General features: G+C 62.5%; 7 protein-coding genes across 7 annotated transcripts; 5 read left to right on the top strand and 2 right to left on the bottom strand.

The window, feature by feature from the left end:
- Positions 1-429: 429 nt before the first annotated feature.
- On the top strand, positions 430-1,935 carry ZRT1_1 (high-affinity Zn(2+) transporter zrt1; the record flags this gene model as incomplete). Its single annotated transcript, XM_028618197.1, has 3 exons — positions 430-629; positions 783-1,510; positions 1,574-1,935. 3 exons carry the CDS (start codon positions 430-432, stop codon positions 1,933-1,935), a joined length of 1,290 nt encoding a protein of 429 aa, XP_028473153.1.
- A 728-nt stretch (positions 1,936-2,663) lies between these two features.
- On the bottom strand, positions 2,664-3,711 carry EHS24_002456 (uncharacterized protein; the record flags this gene model as incomplete). Its single annotated transcript, XM_028618196.1, has 3 exons — positions 2,664-3,369; positions 3,416-3,471; positions 3,559-3,711. The coding sequence occupies 3 exons, from the start codon at positions 3,709-3,711 to the stop codon at positions 2,664-2,666; spliced, it is 915 nt and encodes a 304-aa protein (XP_028473152.1).
- Positions 3,712-4,487: 776 nt separating this feature from the next.
- Positions 4,488-6,429, bottom strand: EHS24_002455 (uncharacterized protein; the record flags this gene model as incomplete). Its single annotated transcript, XM_028618195.1, has 8 exons — positions 4,488-4,711; positions 4,773-4,847; positions 4,911-5,199; positions 5,248-5,395; positions 5,451-5,825; positions 5,877-5,997; positions 6,040-6,092; positions 6,134-6,429. 8 exons carry the CDS (start codon positions 6,427-6,429, stop codon positions 4,488-4,490), a joined length of 1,581 nt encoding a protein of 526 aa, XP_028473151.1.
- A 796-nt stretch (positions 6,430-7,225) lies between these two features.
- On the top strand, positions 7,226-8,783 carry EHS24_002454 (uncharacterized protein; the record flags this gene model as incomplete). The annotated part of the gene is made up of 5 exons (XM_028618194.1): positions 7,226-7,295; positions 7,349-7,479; positions 7,525-8,037; positions 8,089-8,178; positions 8,232-8,783. The coding sequence occupies 5 exons, from the start codon at positions 7,226-7,228 to the stop codon at positions 8,781-8,783; spliced, it is 1,356 nt and encodes a 451-aa protein (XP_028473150.1).
- Positions 8,784-9,205: 422 nt separating this feature from the next.
- EHS24_002453 (uncharacterized protein) lies at positions 9,206-14,905 on the top strand (the record flags this gene model as incomplete). The annotated part of the gene is made up of 8 exons (XM_028618193.1): positions 9,206-9,378; positions 9,626-11,116; positions 11,175-11,543; positions 11,583-13,283; positions 13,322-13,919; positions 13,964-13,981; positions 14,064-14,678; positions 14,900-14,905. The coding sequence occupies 8 exons, from the start codon at positions 9,206-9,208 to the stop codon at positions 14,903-14,905; spliced, it is 4,971 nt and encodes a 1,656-aa protein (XP_028473149.1).
- A 581-nt stretch (positions 14,906-15,486) lies between these two features.
- EHS24_002452 (uncharacterized protein) lies at positions 15,487-16,566 on the top strand (the record flags this gene model as incomplete). Its single annotated transcript, XM_028618192.1, has 6 exons — positions 15,487-15,661; positions 15,745-15,921; positions 16,048-16,102; positions 16,179-16,246; positions 16,303-16,415; positions 16,564-16,566. 6 exons carry the CDS (start codon positions 15,487-15,489, stop codon positions 16,564-16,566), a joined length of 591 nt encoding a protein of 196 aa, XP_028473148.1.
- A 771-nt stretch (positions 16,567-17,337) lies between these two features.
- On the top strand, positions 17,338-18,201 carry EHS24_002451 (uncharacterized protein; the record flags this gene model as incomplete). The annotated part of the gene is made up of 5 exons (XM_028618191.1): positions 17,338-17,536; positions 17,642-17,794; positions 17,850-17,901; positions 17,950-18,017; positions 18,068-18,201. The coding sequence occupies 5 exons, from the start codon at positions 17,338-17,340 to the stop codon at positions 18,199-18,201; spliced, it is 606 nt and encodes a 201-aa protein (XP_028473147.1).
- Positions 18,202-18,204: the final 3 nt, after the last annotated feature.

The raw sequence follows: 18,204 nt of genomic DNA, 5'->3' as shown, positions 1-18,204 counted from the left end.
TGCGCGCATACATCACACTCCCCCAGGCACCCCAGAACGAACCGGTCGGGTCCTCGTTTTCCAATTCCCCTTTGGACGGACAGAGTGACCACCCACAAGTCGGTCCTCTCCCCTTCTCTCTCGTCTGTCTCTCATATGCAGTGAACAACCCCCCTCACATCCAACACATCCACATCCACATTTACTACCTCACATCCATCCACTACTGCCCTTCGCCCCAACCACGCTACTCGACGCTTTTCGCGGGCACGGCGTATATATCAATCCCCCCGGGCGAGATCTCTCTTCCCATATTTGACCACAGCCTCATCCCCCCAGCCACGGCCACAACCGATAGAGGCAGCGCCTTATCCACAACCCGCCAACTCCCCCCTTCCCCCCTCCCCCTCCCCCTCCCCTCCCCCATCCCCCGTCCCCCTCCCCCTCACCATGACATCCCCATTGCATTCCGTCAAAGTGTTCGACGAGACCGTGGCCGCAGACGACAACCCCTGCGCGGCGTCCTTCTCCGAGAACCACTTTGGCCTGCGTATCGGCGCAATCTTCATCATCCTGGTCACCTCGGTGATTGGAACGCTCCTGCCCATCGTCCTGCGCCAGAGCAACATTGTGCCCCGCGCAGCGTTTGAGTGAGTCACAGTGGGCGGCGGTCGTGATGGATGTCGTGACGGGTGTGTGATAATTGGCCGTCCCCTCCGGGCGAAACACATGTGCCACAGTCATCATATGACACAACCCACCTTTTTGTGTTTCCATCAAAAACACCTTTGCTGACGCATCAGTTTTGCAAAATACTTTGGCTCGGGCGTCATCATCGCCACGGCGTTCATCCACCTGCTGGCCCCTGCGTTCGAGGAGCTGGGGTCGGAATGCCTCTCGGGGACATGGACAGAATACAGCTGGGCGCCTGCGATCGCCATGATTGCCGTCTTCTTCATGTTCTTCGCCGAGGTCGCCGCGTACCGCACGGGCACGCAAAAGCTGATGCGCCTGGGTGTCGAGTACTCGTCGCACGCCGGCGACGAGACGGACGCGCACGCCCACTCGCACAACCACGACCCGCCGCTCGACATTGACACGTCGGCGCCCGAACACCCCGGTCACGTCCACCCATCGGGCATCCCGGCCGCGACGGCAAACGACGGCGTCGACCACCACATCCACCTCCCTGCCAACCCGCTCTCGCACACGTTGTCCCACTCGCACGCGCACACCCCGCACGCCCACGTCCAGGCCCAGGCCAAGGCCAACGGTCACGGGCACAGCCACGGACACGGACACGGACATGGCCACGGCCACGGCCACAAGCACGAGAAGCGCGACAAGGACCCCGAGTCGCTGTCCGACTCGAGCTCGCTGGGCCAGGGCCCGTCCGAGGCCGAGACGGCCGCGCAGCTCGTCGCCGTCGGCGTGCTCGAGTTTGGCGTCATCCTCCACTCGATCATCATCGGCCTGACCCTCGCCGTCAGTGACGAATTTATCATCCTGTTCATTGTCATCATCTTCCACCGTGAGTAGAAAGCAACGGAACCCGCCGTCATTTTTATGGGACGTACGCTGACACCCTTTGCAGAAATGTTCGAGGGCCTCGGTCTCGGCTCGCGTCTCGCGGGCCTCCAGCTGCCCGACCGCATGTGGTACGCGCGCTACGCCGCCGCGGTCCTGTACGCCATCTGCACGCCCATCGGCGTCGCTGTCGGCCTGGGAATCCGCTCGAGCTACAACGGCAACGGCCAGGCAGCCATGATCGTCACGGGTATCCTGGACGCGACGTCGGCCGGCATCCTGCTGTACACGGGCCTCGTCGAGCTGCTCGCCCACGAGATCCTGCTCAACCCGCGCATGATGAAGAGCAGCAACAAGAAGCTCGCGTACGTGTTCACGTGCATGAGCCTCGGCGCCGGCATCATGGCCCTGCTTGGCCGGTGGGCTTAGAAGAACACAGGCAGCACAGAGGCGCACAGACACAAGAGTAGTATAGTAGTAGTAGCAGCATCAGTACCCTCATTCCATACCCCCACCCCCATACAGCTCTCCCCAACCACCCATCCCCATCCCCACCCCCATTCAATCTGCCCAGCGCTAAGGCGCCGGGAATCATGTTAATATAGACTTTACTTGCATATGTATTCCATCGGAACAGAACAGCACGACGTGCACAGCTGCCAGAACGTCTCAGCGCGATCAGCGCAGCCTTCTACCACAAACAAGGACAATGAGAGCAATGTTCGCCAGACGGGCCACCACCGCATCTTCCGGGCCATGTACCCCGGCAATTCGCGGACCGCCGCGCCGGCGTCGTCCGTCGCGCGTCGTGTGTGTGTGTATCCTGTGGGCGTGTGATTTGACTACATTTTTGATGATTTTTTGGAAATTCGCGAGGACCCGAGCGGTCACGCGTCATGCGTCAAAACGAGCAAAAACGTGGGATGATGGATCAGGAGCGGTGGTGTCCTTGGCATGTCCTGGCATCCTGGCATCCTGGCAGCATCCTGTGTACCTGTGTGGCCCTGCGGTCGTGGCCGTGCCCCCCTCGGCGTCATCACTGCCAGCCTGTGGGTCTCTGACAGCAGGCTCCAAACAAAGTCACAGCAAAGTGACACGCACAAGCACGTCGCATATATTACCATTACGAAACAGCACCATGACATCCCCGCAGCCCACTATATCGGCCGCGACTTGCCCTCCTTCTCCATCTCGGCCAGGCCCACCGCGGCGACCTTGACAGCTTCTTCGCGCTTGGCGCGCCAGTCCGCACTGGCACGCGGCACGCCGTCGCGCGCGTCGGCGCGCAGCGTGCGCGCATAAAAGCCCGAGAACCGCCACCGGCCCGTCTTCTCGACGGCCGGCTCGTCGGCCACAAACTCGAACCCGTTGCGCATGAGGATGGCCGCCGACGCCGGGTTGTTGTACTCTATCCACGCGCACATTTTGCCCACCTTCATCCAGGGGACCACCCAGCCGGCGAGCACGCACGCGACGGCCTCGGTGGTGATCCCGCGCCCGCTGTACGCCGGGTCGAGCACGTACCCCATCTGCCACACCTGCGCCTCGGGGGCGAGCGCGAGCATGTCGGCGGGCGTGATGTCGCTGGCGCGCTTGTCGGGCATGTCCGGGTGCACGCCCTGGCTCTCGGTCATGGGCGCCATGTGGTAGTCGCCCACGACCTTGCCGGTCGATACGGACCGGAGCGTCTTGAATGGGAACGAGGCGATGTGCGCGTCGGCGCGCGCGGCGAGCGGCGTGGTCGCGGCGGCCGAGGCCGTGTCTGGCAGCGGCGCCGCGAGCGCGTCCACGAGCTGCGCGACGCTGGCCCTCATGAGCGGCTGTGTGCCCGCGACCCACTCGTCGACATAGGTCCGGTCCATCCTACCGTCGTCAGCGCTGCTGCTGGCCAATAACCGCGCACACTCACGGCCAGGGGAGGGTGTATAGCCGTTGTCCGATGGACTTGTGGTTGAACAGCGTCACCTGGGTAGGTCAGCTCGGTCAACACAGACGGGCCCAACTGCCCAGCTCGGGATCTCTTTCGCTCCTTCCCTCCTCCTCCCCACTCACATACTCGTCCTCGATACCGGCGCGGAACGGCGTCAGCCGCAGGTCGGGAAAACTGGGCAGCTGGAGGTACGGCTCCTCCCTCTCCGGGTCCCACCGGACACAGGTGGCCAGCGCATGCTGGTACTCTGGCGAGTCAAAGGCGGGCTTGGGCATGGCGTGTGCGATGCCAATACGGTAAAAGTGGATTAGAACAGCGGGGAGGGGAATGCGGCGAAGATATTAAGTTTCTCTGACCGCTCGATTGAGTCAGCTGGCACGTTGGTGTGTACAGAGCAACGTCGAGTCGGGGGAGAGATGCAATGTCGTTCTTGTCGACGCCGATGGGATGGCACCACATGGGCCCTCTCGCTCGTTAACGGGTTTGCGGTTTGTCGGATCCGTGCGGGTCCGGCGCTTATCGCGAGGCACGGTCCCGGGGTGTGCCACGTGCATTTGCTCCCGCTCACCCCCACCTCCGGAAACTGCGGCCACTGCCGCAAAATCGCTTAGCCACCCACACGCTCGCACCTCTCTCATGCATGCCGTTCGTGAGTACGCAGTGTGGAAAGAGAGACCTCCCAAAAAGTTGGAGATACGGCGAATCGAACGCCGGTTACAGACAGGTCTCAACAGATGTTGCGAAGTCTGTGTCTTACCACTAGACGATATCCCCGTTTGGAGATAGTGGGATGGAAAAAACTGCGCCAGCGTGGTTATATACTGGAGCTGAACAATTGGAGGAAAACCGTCATAATCGGAGAATGGCTTATAGACACCTGTAGGAGGTAGGCAAGGTGGTGTTGGACGAGTACGGAGTGCTGCGAGATGCGGGACACCGTGCTAGGCCAATCGGGTTGCTCAGGTCCCCCTCTCTGCCACATGAGAACAAATACCATAACAAAAGTCACACACAACCACTAACGGAGGCCGCTACTGCCCACGACCTACAGCTACGACGCGCTGCGCGCCACGGCAAGACGCTCTTCCAAGTCGCCCGGTCCGTGGAACCGCTTGCGCCCGTCGATGACCCACGTCGCGCCGCACAGCACGGCGACGATGCCGATCACGACAATGACATAGTTCATCGTCGAGCCCGCTACGGGGATGAACGGCGGGAAGATGAAGCACACGGTCGTGACGAGGAGGAAGGCCATGGCGATGATGTTGATGGGGCCTGGGTGTTCCTGTTAGTTGCAAGTACATACACGAGTGAGCTGGCTGTCTGCTGGACTCACGGCGCCACCGGCCCAGGCTCCAGCTCTGCTCGTAGCCCTCGTAAATGTCTCCACCGCGGACGATGAGGAATGCCACTTTGGTCGTCAGTTTAGTTTTTGCCAGTAGTGTGCAGAAACGGAAGCACCCACACCACTCACTGGGCACAATGTACGAGATCTGCAAGAGGACGACAGACGCCGACACGATGGCGTTGAGCGCGACGGACGAGCCCAGCGAGATACACCCAAACGCCAGGATCCAAAAGGCCACAAAGACGACGGCCCACAGGGGGCTCTTGAATGTCGGGTGGACGGCGCCGAGCCACGGGGAAGCGGGGCCCATGCCGCGGTCACGCGCAAATGACCACACCATGCGCGAGGCAATGGTCGTCAGGCCCTGGCCGGCAAAGAGCATCGAGCCGAGGTTGAACATGACCAAGCACGTGGCCTGGGGGTCAGTGGGGGGAGGGGGATAATCTTGGGGGGGGCGACTCACAGCCGTGCGCGAGGACGTGGCCTGGTGGTACACTGCCAGAACGGGGCCGGTGGTCGCGGTCATGACAGACTCGAGGTCCTGCGCGACAAACAGGTAGATGACGAGGAAGATCCAGGCCGTCGACGATCCGAGCAGGACGGACGTCATCCTGTGGAGAAAAGAGTCAGCACTGCACCCCCAGCCACCACACCCTTCCCACTTACATAACCTTTGGCGCGTTCTTGGACGGCTGCGGCATCTCCTCAATCATGTGGCTCACGGCCTCGAACCCCGTCAACCCGAAGAAGCTCTGCAGCAGGCCCAGCATGAACGCCATGCCGTCGGGCCAACCCGTCTCGTTGGTAAACGTCGTAAACACCTCTTCGCCCGAGTTGAAGTCGCCGCTCGAACAAGCCAGCAGCGTGATGGCGACGGTCACAAAGCCGATAAACCCCCACAGGCCCGCGATGCGGTCCACGAGCGGCAGGAGACGGACGGCAAACGCGTTGAGGAGGAACGACGAGAGCGTAAACGCCACGTAGAGGAGGAAGAACTGCCACGTCTGGATCTCAAACGATGGGTGCCACAGCGCAATAATGCTGGGGACAGGTTAGCTGGGGGAGTCTATACACTGTGAGAGTTGGCCTTACCCTGCAACGTAGTTGGCGCCCAGCTGAGATGCGGTGGCGGCCAGCGAGATCCACCCGGCGGTGGCCATCCAGCCAACGAAGAAGGAGAGGCTGCCACGGAAGGGCGCGGGCACAATGATGTCTGCACGTCAGTTGAAGCGTCCAACTCTACTCAGCTGCTCACAGGTCCAGTCGTATTGACCGCCAGACATCGGGAACGCGTTACACACCTCGGCACTGGGCGTCAGCACCTCGTCCATTCCGTGGACCCCGCTTACAATGATATACAGTTCATCATGGTACCGAACGCAGCGACCAGCAGGCCCCACACCACGGCCACGGGCCCGCCAGACGGCAGTGTGAGCTGCAACGACGCGGTCATTGCGTTCCACGAGTTGAGCATGGCGAATGCCAGACCGAGACACGACAGAAACGAGAAGTTGCGCTCCATCTCCACCTCGGTGCCGTACTCGTGCGCATGGCTCTCGCGCCGCTTGAGGTCCGTCCCCGCCGGCAGAGTCGAGACGCTCGCGGACCCGTGGCCGCCTTCCAGGTGCTTTTCTGTGTCGGTCATGAGTGGTGAGGGAGTGAGTGATAAGGAAAAAAGAGGACCTCCACGGCCGACACAGCACATGTTATTTATGTCGTGCGCCGGCGCTATCATCCCAGTCCGCCGGTACTCCGGCACACACACCTCTCCTCCCCGCACACCATCCTGCGCGGCTCCGGGATCCACCCCGCACGCGCCCCGACAGATACCTGTGGGGACCGTGAATGGTCGCCGCCGTGCCGCCGTCGCCCCTCGGCGTCGTCCGCGAATAGTCTGACCCGTATAGACACAACCGCGCTGGGACCACTGGTAGCCGACGGCAAAGGGATGATGTGAGGGTTTTGCGTTTCGCAGGCCCCCCAACCCCGAGATCTGCGCGCCAGGCTGAGCATATAACTGGAGCGGCGACACACCGACGCCGACGTTAAGCGCGCAGAACAACGTTCTGGCCGTTCTGGGCCGGGGAACATGTGACTTTGCGCGGCGCTTATCGGCTCGGCGGCGCGTATGAGCGCGCTTGTGTCCTGGCGCGCACTTGCGCGCTTGCACAGCGGAGATGCCGGTCCCCACGGGGTATCTGCCTATTCACGTCTCGGGGTCTCTCGGCATGCTACTGGCCTACTGGTGCTCTCGCATGTGGGCAGCGGATATGCGGATGGCTTTCGCTCGCTCGAGTTGATCCGGCAGAGCAACGCCGACTCGCTCGCCGCTCGCCTTTTTACCCTCTGCTATAAGTAATCAGCTCTGGCCGCAATCGCATCCTGCGATCCCACTCTTCCCCCTCTTCCCTACCCGTCTACCTCACCCAATCTCCCACACGATGCGCTCAGCACTGGCCGTATCTGTTCTCGCCCTTGCGGCATCTGTGACTGCCAAGCAGGAGCTCTGGCGTGAGTGATACTGTTGTTATCTCGAGAGGACCATCTGTCTGACGCGCTCGCAGAGGAAAAGTATGGCGGTACGCCCGACCTCCCGTTCTCTGGTGTTGCCGGGTTTGCGCGCCTGCCGCACGCGGTCTGCCTCGAGGAGCCTGGCAGGGGCTTTGATATCGCTGTTCTCGGCATGCCGTTTGACGTGAGTAGAGCGAGTGTATGAGCCTGCTGCAAACCCATGCGACAGCTGGACGGAGTGCACCCCGCTAATGCCCAGACGGCCGTCTCCTACCGCCCCGGAGCGCGCTTCGGCCCGCACGCGATCCGTACGGGCTCGCGCCGTGTTGGCCCCGCGAGGTCGTTCCTCTACCCATGGGGCTTCAGCATTGGCCAGGACTCGGAGCTGGACATTGTGAGTTGTACAACCTGTCCCTCAGCTGACCTCCAGATTGACTGCAACGACGTGCCCGTGTCGCCGTACGACAACGCACTCGCCATTGACGAGATGCAGGTGGCGTACCAGACGCTCATCAACCGCCCGACCACGTCCAAGAAGACAAAGTACACCTCGGGGCTGGCCAAGGACGGCGAGGAGCACCCGCGTATCCTCACGCTGGGCGGCGACCACACCATCGTGCTCCCCATCCTGGGCGCGCTGCATAGTGTGTATGGCCCCATCTCGGTGCTGCACTTTGACGCGCACCTGGACACTTGGAACGGAAACGAGCTCGGCGGCGCCCACACCGAGCAGCACAAGGTGGTGAGTTTGGATAGAAGCAGTGTACATGGTCGGTCTTATCTAACATGCCAGACCCACGGCACGTTCTTCTGGAAGGCCCACGAGCTGGGATACATCAACAACCGGACATCGGCCCACGCCGGTATCCGCACCCGCCTGTCTGTGAGTTTTCCCAGTGGACCTCTGGGACCTCGTTTCGCTGACACCCTGCCCAGTCGTTCAGCGACCTCCTCCACGACGAGGCTGTGGGCTTCCAGGTCTTCTCGACCGACGACATTGACGACATGGGTCCCGAGGGCGTCGCCGCGGCCATCAAGCGCCGTATCGGCGACACGCCGTGCTACCTCAGCTTTGACATTGACACCATCGACCCGTCCATGGCGCCTGCCAGTGAGTCACACCGCGACTTGTTTTTGCCTGGCACCCTCAAACTGACCCCCCCTTCCTCCTTTATAGCCGGCACACCCGAGTCTGGGGGCTGGAGCACGCGCGAGGTCAAGCGCATCATCCGCGGCCTGGCGGGACTGAACATTGTCGGCGCGGACATTGTCGAGGTGTCGCCTGCATACGACACCAACGCCGAGCTGACGGCCATGGCGGCTGCCGACCTGGCGCTCGAGTTCCTCGCGCTCATGATCGCGCCGGATGGGCCTGTACCGGCGTCCAAGAACGGCGAGCTGAACGCTGCCCTCCGTGCGCACACTGCCGCGGGGACCAAGGGACGTGTCAAGCTCGTGGACCAGACGGGTGCGCGGGACGAGCTGTAAGTAGTGTTAGCAGTATGTTGGTGTGTGTGGAGAGAGATGTTATTGTTGTGAATACGCAAACGAAAAGACACAGGCCACAGGATGGACAGGCCCAAAAAGGAGCACTGTCCCTTTGTTTCTACTTTGGAGTGACGCGCCTGGGCGCCTGTTTTCCCTGTATGGGGGAGAGACGGCCCGTGCGCGTGCAATATAACGCTCCAGCCAGCCACCGAGCGTCCGCCGCCGCCGCCGCCGCGGACGACGACAACGCCTCCGACGACGAAAGGAGGCCCGTGCTCACGTATGTGTCCCTTGTGGGAAGCACAACACAACACACACTGTCATCCTCGCCTTCCCCCAATATCTCATTGTCTCTACTCATCGACCCCATCCATCCACCTCCATCCACCTCCATCCACCCCACCACCCATGCCACCACTGCCATGTCCGTAGACTACCACACCCCACTACAGCAAGCCAAGCGGCCACTCCTCAGCCAGTCCACCCCCGGGGCAAAGACAGAGTCCGTCGCCAGCCCCCCCTCGGCGGCCCAGTTCCCCCTCTCCGTCGGCGGCGGTCCTGCCCTGCCATCCACCCGCGACAATGCCCAGATCGAGTGAGTCTCTCCCACGTGCACCGTGCACATCAAAGAAAGGTGGCAACGAAGCATCGCGCGTACCAGGTATCACCCTCGCCCTGGTGAACAGAAGGATGCCCTCTTCCCCACACCCCTTGGCCCTCATTGTCCACGACACAGCTCTCTTGTTGTGTTGACGTACACATTGCCCAAATTCCGCCACCTTGCCATCCACCCTCTCCATCCATCCACCCTCTCCCTTCTCCCGCTGACACCTCGTCTCCAGCGTCAATGCCCTCACGACCAAGTTGATGGACATCTTCCGCTCGTCATACAGCGACATTGGACCCGACATCTCTGGCCGCGAACAGCGCAACCTCGCAGGTGCACCACGACCATTCCCGCCAGCCAGCGCACTGGCATTCCGCAAACCACCGTTCGTTAGTGGCGTGCCCACACCCGATCCGCAACCACCCACCGTCGCCGGCGGTCGCTCGAGCCACAGCCAGCACTCGCAACCACGGTCGCCAGAGTCGACCAAGCAGAAGAAGCGGGACCACCGTCGCAGGCCGTCGGAATCGTACACGCTCATCCCCGACGACTCCATCAGCCAGGTCAACTTTAACCGCCGGCGGTCGCCAGACGACGACGACCAGTCCGAGCCTCGATACGTCCAGCCGCCCAGGAGGCTTGACACAATGCGGCCCCCGACAATCGCCCCCTCCGTGACCATCATGGGGCCGTCCGAGGAGAACACAAACTCAAAGGACGGCAGCCTCCCAGTCCCATCAGCGACGTCTGTGCCGAGGAGCGCCCAGAGGTCCGCCACTGTGCAGCCGGTGTACGACGAGGACCCGTTTGACAGTCCTGCCTCAGAGAGCCTGCCGGCGTCAGTGATCGCGAGGAACATTCGCTCCGCTCGGCAGGCAGTCGGCGAGCCGGCCGACCTGACACCGGCGTCGTGGGCGCGCCAGGTGGCCGAGTCAACCAAGATATCCAACGTGGGGTCCAGGTCCGCATCCAAGGTGGGCTCGACCAAGGCGAGGTCCAGCATGACCACCACATCACCGCCCCGGGCCCGGTCCACCCATAGTGCCGCCAGGTCGGCCAAGCCCAGCGAGGTGCCCTCGGAACGGTCGCCGCCGGCCGCCCCGCCACAGCAGCTCAAGACGGTCGGCGCACAGATGGCAGAACAGCGTGCAGAGCAGCGCGCAAAGTCGTTGATAGGAGCCTCCCACACACCTGCGGTGGCGGGGGCGTCTCGTGCCGCGTCGCGCGTTTCACAGGCTCCCCCGACGTCGGTCTCTCGTGCCCCAGCGTCACGCGTCTCGGCGGCGCCAGCACCCGCCTCGGCAGCACCAGCTTCGCAAGCCCCGTCACGAGTGGTGGCACACTCCCCGCAGCGGACCGCCTCGTACATTCCCTCACAAGCACCTGCGCCGGAATCACGGGCACCGAGGTCGGCCATGTCTCTGACGAGTCAAGTGAGGGAAGCCGTCACCGTCGCCGCGTCGCAGGTCTCCGAGTCGCGGGTTGCGAGCGAGGCTCCGCCGCATTCGTATGCTTCAAGAGTTCCGCTTCTCGAGCATCAGTATCGCCAGCAGACCCCAGCTCCAGCTCCTCAGGCAGGACTGGGTGTGCCCCAGAGCAGCAAGCGTGCAGCATCGACTCTCCGCGGCTCAGACGGCGTCAGCCTGCGGTCGCCGTCTGGAGCCTACCTCCCCGAAGACCAGATGTCCACCATGCCCGCGAGCATGGTTGCGTACGAAGCCCGAATGTACGTATCCCACACCTTGTTTAGATCCCCCCCCCCCCCCCCCGGCTAACAAGAGCAGGAAGGACCCGCTGCCACGGAGCATGAGCGCCATGAGGGAAGGCCACCAGGTCGACCATCTGGCGCTCGCCGAGCGTATCGAGAGCCTGCGCGTCTCCGAGCTGGACGGCGAGCGCAAGCTCGGCGCAGCGATAAAGAGCATGGAGTTCAAGGACGAGGCTGTAAGGGCGCTCAAGCTCCAGCTCGTCAGCGAGCGTCTGCGCAACCTGTCGCTGGAGCGTGGCGCCAAGCAGGACCAGGCCAAGGCCGACGCCTACAAGAGCGAGCTGCACATGGCCACCGACCGCCTCCGCAACGCCTTGGACCAGAACAAGATCAATGCCGACGAGTACAAGAAGACGGTCACTGCCCTTGAGGCTACCCGCGCCGCGTGAGTGAAGTGACCGCGGTTCATAAAACTAACCTGCAGTCTTCTCAACTATCGGTCCGAACTCAAGGTCCAGCAGGCCATGCAAAACGGTGTCAACAAAGGTCGCCAAGAGGCATTTGAGGAGGCCGAGCGCTGGATCGGGGCGTTCCCTTTACAGACAAACTTCCCCAAACCTTCCAAGAGGAGTAAGCGGCCACGCCAGCCACAGGCTCCCAGTGGCGCAACGACCGATTTCTACCAGCCACAGGAAACGACGTTCCCTTCCTCCTCGGCCGTGGAACCATCGCTCGCACAGCAGTACCAGCAACAGGTTCAGGCGCAGGGCGATACTCACGTGTATCCCCAGCTGCCCAACCCGGCAGACTACCGGCCAGCCCAGTACCAGGAGGCTCAGCCGTACCAAGGTGGGACCGCTCAAGAGTACTATGCTGCCGCGCAGCCAGCGCAACAGCAGTACCAGCCAGAGGCCGCCCAGCAGGAAAAGTACCTGTACCAACAGGTTCCTCCCGAGCAATCCGCTGCAGCGTACCCCCAGGGCCAGCAGCTTGCCGCACAGCAGAGCAGCATCCCCGGCGACTGGACGCAGTTCCGTGACCAGCCCACCACGTATGCCGAGTCACAGGCTGCGTACGCGCCTGCTTCTCAGCAGCAGCAGCAGCAACAAGCAGCCGTCTATCTTCAAGCCGGAGCCCCAGCGTCGACGCAACCGTACCCCACACCAGCCCCGACATCACAGGCCTACACCTATGCGCAGCAGCGATCTGCAGCCGCAGCGACTCCTGCGCCAGTTCGGGAAGTTGTCCTCGTGCAGCAGGAGGCACCTCCTCCGCCCGAGAAGGAGTATATCCTTGTGCAGCCACAGCAGACCCAGCCCACCACCCCGGCACCCGAGCGCGTGTACATTCCTGTCCCATCGACGCAGCGTGGCACCACTCCTGCGCCGACGGCACCTCCGTCACACCGCGAGGCCATGTTTGTCCGGCCCGTCAGCGAAGCGCCGCCTACACCTGCCCCAAAGGAGGTGGTTTACATGGAGGTCGTGCCCCGTCCAGTGTCGCCCGCACCGCCACCTCCCGCGCCAAAGGAAGTTGTCTATGTGGCTGTCGCTCAGCGTCCCATCTCCCCAGCTCCCCAGGTACCGAGTTCCGCAAGTGTGGCCATGCCTCAAGCCCACCCTGTGCCATATCAGCGCAGCAACGCCGGTACATTGGCACCTGCAATGATCGCCCTTCCATCGTCAGTGGCGCCGTCGCGTCCCATCTCCGCCACCGGTACCCAACCGTCGTCGCTGCGCGTGGCGCCTGCACCCGATCTCCCCAACTTCACCTTGATGCCTCAGGCTGGCACCACTCGCCCATCGTCTGCCGCACCGTCCGCGCGGTCTGCGAGGATTGCTGTCCCGGCTTACGTCGAGGACGCTCCGCCCACACCCGTGGACGAGAAACCATTACCGCCACCCAAGACGCCGTCTGTCCTCCACCGCCCTCCGGGATCACAGGCGTCGGCGGCGCAGCACTCGGTTCCTTCGCGAGGCCCGTCCACACACCCGGGCCACCGCCGTGTCGTGAGCCAGCCCATGCCGCCGACCATGCCGGCCCCGCCTACCCCACACGAGAGGGGTCCTCTCGCAACCATGTCCGAACACCCTATTCTTGGTATCCCGCGCGCCGAGGCGTACGAGAATGGTTACCCGGCCTTTACACCTAGTCGCCCAGGGACTGCCGAGCCCAGTTCCCAGGAGTGAGTTGATTCGTCTGTACCACAGAGCTAACTCCCAGCACATCTGCCACCAGTAACGCCCGATCTGTCGCCCGCAACCGCGTTGTGGCTGGTGCCCTGCGCAACGGGACTGACATTGGCGACGATCCGCTGGAGGACATTACCGAGGAGAATGCGTCAGCACTTGACGCTGCCAACATTGAGCCGCCCGCCAAGGCGCCCATTACTCGCCCTCCATCCTCGGTGCGCATCCAAGAGCCCGGCCGAGCGCCCTCGCGTCCGGGCCAGCCGATGGTTCGCTCGACGCCAGCTGCGCCAATCACCAACCAACAGTTTGACGCGTTTTTCAACAACAGCAACGGCAACATTCCTCGCGTGGCAAAGTCGATGCCACCGCCAAAGGGCGAGCCGCAGTACAGTGGCTCGCTGAGGTCGGCACACCCTCCTCATGGCCTGAGCATTCCCGGTCGGCTGGCAGGCAGCGGCGCACCCGGTCCTGGACACCGCAGGGCGCGGTCAGATTACAGCGGGAGGGACTATGGCTCTGAACGCCCGTTCTTGAGCCAGCCCCCGGGCAACCAGAATGGGCTCGGTCTCTCGGGCCTCGAGCGCCTCGACCAGGCCGACCTCGTGCACCACGAAACGGGAGACGGACCAGTAAGCTCACTATTACCCCGGCAAGCTGACACTTTTTCTCTCAGGTGTTCCTCCAACAACCTGTGGGTTCTTCGCACCCTTCCCGCCCTGCCACCTCCTTCTTCCAACGCTTAAAGTGGATGTAACAACTCATGCATGTTTTAGAACACTAGTCGCGTCAAGACCCCAAACGACTCGGCCAGCCGTGTTGGATCGTCGGCGGCCCCATCCATTATGGCGTCGGCCCGTGCGTTCTTGCGCCGCGGCGCCGACGTGGCGCACAGTGGTGCTGGTACTGGTACGGGTGGAGCAGGAAGTGCGGGGACGGCGCGCAGCAGGGCCACGAGCTGGTATCCGCCCACGCGCGAGCAAGAAGCACAAGCGCAATCAAGGAGCCGGGCGTCAAGGGCCGCCAGCGCCGCCGCCGCCGCCGCCGATTATAGGAACTCGAGTAGTACGCCCGCCGCCGTGCCCACCCCGGCACCGGCGCGGGGATCGCGCATGGTTCGCTCGGCGTCGCGGCACTCGTCGGGCGCAGGCGTCAACCTCGACGACGTCGCCTCGGCCGCCTACGTCTACCCGTCCAGCGCCGCGGCGCGGAGCGCGCTCTTGTCCGAATTCGACAGCAGCAGCGTCGGGGGAGGGTACCCTGCCGAAAAGATCCAGATCCGACACGACGCCGTGCCCCCCGAGCTCGCGGCAGCAGCAACGGCGGCGTATGGGCCGGGCGTGTGGGTGCCGAAACCCGCGGCATCGCACCATTCGAGCGCCGCGTCCGTGGTGAGTGTACCGGCGTTGAGCAGAGGAGAAAGGAGGAAAGGAGGAAGGGAGCTAACGAGGCCAGCAACGTCGAACGACGACGACGAAGACGACGACGACCCGCGCCCCGGCGTCGCGCGCGTCGCGAAGGCGCGCCACATCCATGTCCATGTCTGGTGCAGGTGGGGTGCTGAGTGATTGATTTGAGGCCAAAATGTTGTAGATCAGGTTCTCCTGGTGAGAAATGATTGATAAAATGTACGATACATCGAGAGGGAACAGTGAATTAGTATGCGATGGCTCGTCTGTATGGCGTTGGGCGTGTCGGCAGTGTACATGTATGTACAGTACGTGGACAACCTCGAAACCGAAACCTCTTGCCGAGGATTGACACTCACCGGTTGTGAAAGGCGTTATTGAAGAGCACCAGACGGTCGTGAGCCTGCCTGCCCGTCTTGGCGTCGACGTCACAGGTCCACAGTTGGTCCACTACTGTCATGACTGGGCCTTGCACGGCCGCGCATGGCCTGGCTGAGCGGGCAAGAGTACGAGAATAGACAGACAAGCCCCCGTACCGCCTATCAAGGCACCTCGACACCTCGTTGATACGCCGTCATGCTATCTCCCCGCCATCCCCCGTGACATGATTGGGCATGACAGGCACCGGTCGCACCACTTCGTTGCATCCCTGTTAAGCTTCCTGGCATCGCCTCGGTGTGGACACTGCTGATTATAGGTGGGGGGGGGGGGGGGGGTTGAGCAGCGCCGGTCTCCTTTGTCGCCATCCTCTACTGCCCCCCCCCCCACACTGACACTTGCTGCTGCTACCATGGTCAAGCTCCCCACCTCCTTCCTGGGTGTCCTGCTCCTCAGTCTCGGTGTTGACAGCGTCATCGCCGTGCCCGCGAACGGCACCCTGCCGGTCAACAACGTCACGGCCCCGGCCATCGAGTATCCCCTCAAGAACCCGCCCAAGATCACCGTGCCCAGCTCCAAGTCGTGGTGTGAGTCCCCCCCGCCCCAGGCCGACATGTCGGCATTGAAATGAGCTGTTTTCACGGTATATTAACCATGTCGATTTCTGTAGGGGTCCTGGACGACATGAACTTTACGACGACGGCGGGCGAGGTCGGGACGGCGCACAACAACGTCAACTGGACATGGACCAAGGACGCGTCCAACCCGCCGACGCTGGGCCTGGTGTGGTTTGTCCTCCGTAACGCCGACACGTCGGTCCTCGCATCCCCCACGGGCTTTGCTGGGCGTGAGTTGCGGGGAGTGTGGCACTGTTGCTGTTCGCCATCCATTGGAACAGACTGTGCACCGGCTACAGGCCGTGGCCGTGGCCGTGGACGTCTTTGCGCGCAGGTGTACTGACAAAGGTACCCAGTGTCCGACTTTCGCCAAGACGATGCCAATGGCCATGTCAACATTGGCTTCACCATGTACGTCTCCCTCTGAGCTTTGACTTGTCCTTGACTGGACCCACTGGAAGCTGGACTAGGGTTGACAGCCACACAGTAACGGGAGCGAGTTCCCGGCCGCACCAAACTACACGATCCAGTTTGTGCGCGAGAGTAACTGGTCTAGTATGTCCTCTCTCATCCCCATCACCACATCCGTCCTGACGCGCCCCCCTCTCCAGTGGTCTTTGCCGAGTCGGAGCAGTTCGAGATCAAGCCTGTAGGCAGCGCACTCCCGCCCGGTCTGCCCGCGCCGAGCAGCGCGCTCACACACACCAACGGCGTGGTTGCGAGTGTATGTGTGGCTGTTGGGCTGGCTGCTGCTGTTGCGGTGTTGGGGTAGAGCATCTCACGTCGCGCGATATGTGTTTGTACATGTATTCTGTTTTGAGCAGCAGCTGTGTTGCTGTGCTCGGCGTCAGCGTGTCGTGTTGTGCGCCAAGTAAGCGGGTGCTAGACTGGACAGGTGTAGAGTGGCTGGCTCTCTCGGTGCGCCGCCTCTGTGGACTGGTTGTAGCAACCCCCTACTGCTCTTGCTAACCAAGGTTAGTGGTGTTTGCCGGGTCTGAGCCATTGGATGGATACAGACAGCCGCTGGAAGCGCGGCATCAAGACTCAACCCACTGGTCGTCCACCGACGCGGCGCCACTGTCGGCTGGATGGTAGTCGCCACAGTCTCTGTGGGCATGGCAGTGTAGAGCCAATCGTTTCATTTGCTCTGTACCCACATCTGCCCTCCGGATCTGTGGTCCGTGCTGTTGGTGCTTGCTTCAGGGCTGATGGGCATTGCCTGGTCAGTTCATGGCCTCCACACTCCCGCGTTGCACGGCTCGACCAGCCTACCGGCTATGTTAGCCACCTCGAGTGCCGGTAGCACTACCGCCTGCGGCGCAGAACCCATCGACGAACGGGTGTCCGCAGGTGGCGTCTACTCTGGAGCGTGTATTTCCTCTCTAGGGAGGCCCACGGTGCGCACAAACGCGTAAAGCGACTACGCCTAGCGTGTGTTGTCGTACCGCGTCGAGGGCGACCGCGTGTGGCAGACATCGCGTCGCGAGCAAGCGGTTGAGTCGCGGCCATTGCCATTGCCATTGCATTGCCCCGCCCGTACCACTCTGGCATGCAGAACAGTAGTATAAACGCGCGGGAACGAGTTCGTGAGGTGCACCCCTTCCCTTCACATAGCACACTGTATACCACAGCTACCAGCGTCCGCGATGCTCTTCCCCACCTCGTCCCTCGTCGCCATCCTCGCCGCTGCTGCCGGCGCCAGTGCCCAGTCGGCTTCTTCTTCGACAGCCTCCGCGGCTGAGATCAGCTCGACGTCTGTGCCCGACAACAACATCACGTCGCCCCCAGTCACCTTGCCGCTCAAGAACGCGCCGTCGTTCTCCCAGCCCAACTCCAAAACGTGGTGTGAGTGGCCGCTCCAAGCCTCCGCCGACATGCAACTGCGGATCTCATTTACACACTGCGGATCCCAACTCCCCGATTGCGGGTTTCACTGACACTCTGCCACAGGGACGCTCGAGGACAGCGCCGTGTCGGGCGTCTCCAACACCCTCTCATGGAACTGGGGCAAGGACCAGGCCAACGGCGCGCTCGGTGTCGTGTGGCTCGTGCTTGCCAACACTAACAAGACGCTGTTGCCGAGCGACCGTGGCCTGATTGGCAGTACGTGGTTTGACCGTGCTGCTGCGGGAGACAGTCACTGACGTGATGTATGTAGCCGAGGACGCAAACGCCAAGGGCGAGCCAAAGGTCACCTTCCAGCTCCCACTGTAAGTCGACTTTCTCACGACGCTGTGGCATGCGCGCTGACTTTGCAGCCTGTCGTCGGACTACGCCGCCGCCAAGGACTACACCATCAAGATGGTCCGTGCCACCAACTGGTCGAGTGAGTTGAGCAACCCTGTTTTGGGGGGCCCATGCTGACTCCCAATCTAGTGGTGTTTGCAGAGTCCCAGCCGTTCGAGATCAAGGCTACCGGCAGCAAGGTCGCCAGCGGCGCGTCGACGCACGCTGGTGTCGTCGCGGGTGTGTGCGCGGGCCTCATGGTCGCGGCTGCCATGGCCATCTAGGGC

The sequence above is a fragment of the Apiotrichum porosum genome (genome assembly GCF_003942205.1).
Source record: "Apiotrichum porosum strain DSM 27194 chromosome Unknown scaffold_13, whole genome shotgun sequence".
In the NCBI taxonomy this organism is placed as follows: Eukaryota; Fungi; Basidiomycota; class Tremellomycetes; order Trichosporonales; family Trichosporonaceae; genus Apiotrichum; species Apiotrichum porosum.
This window is presented reverse-complemented; position numbering and strand designations above follow the sequence as displayed.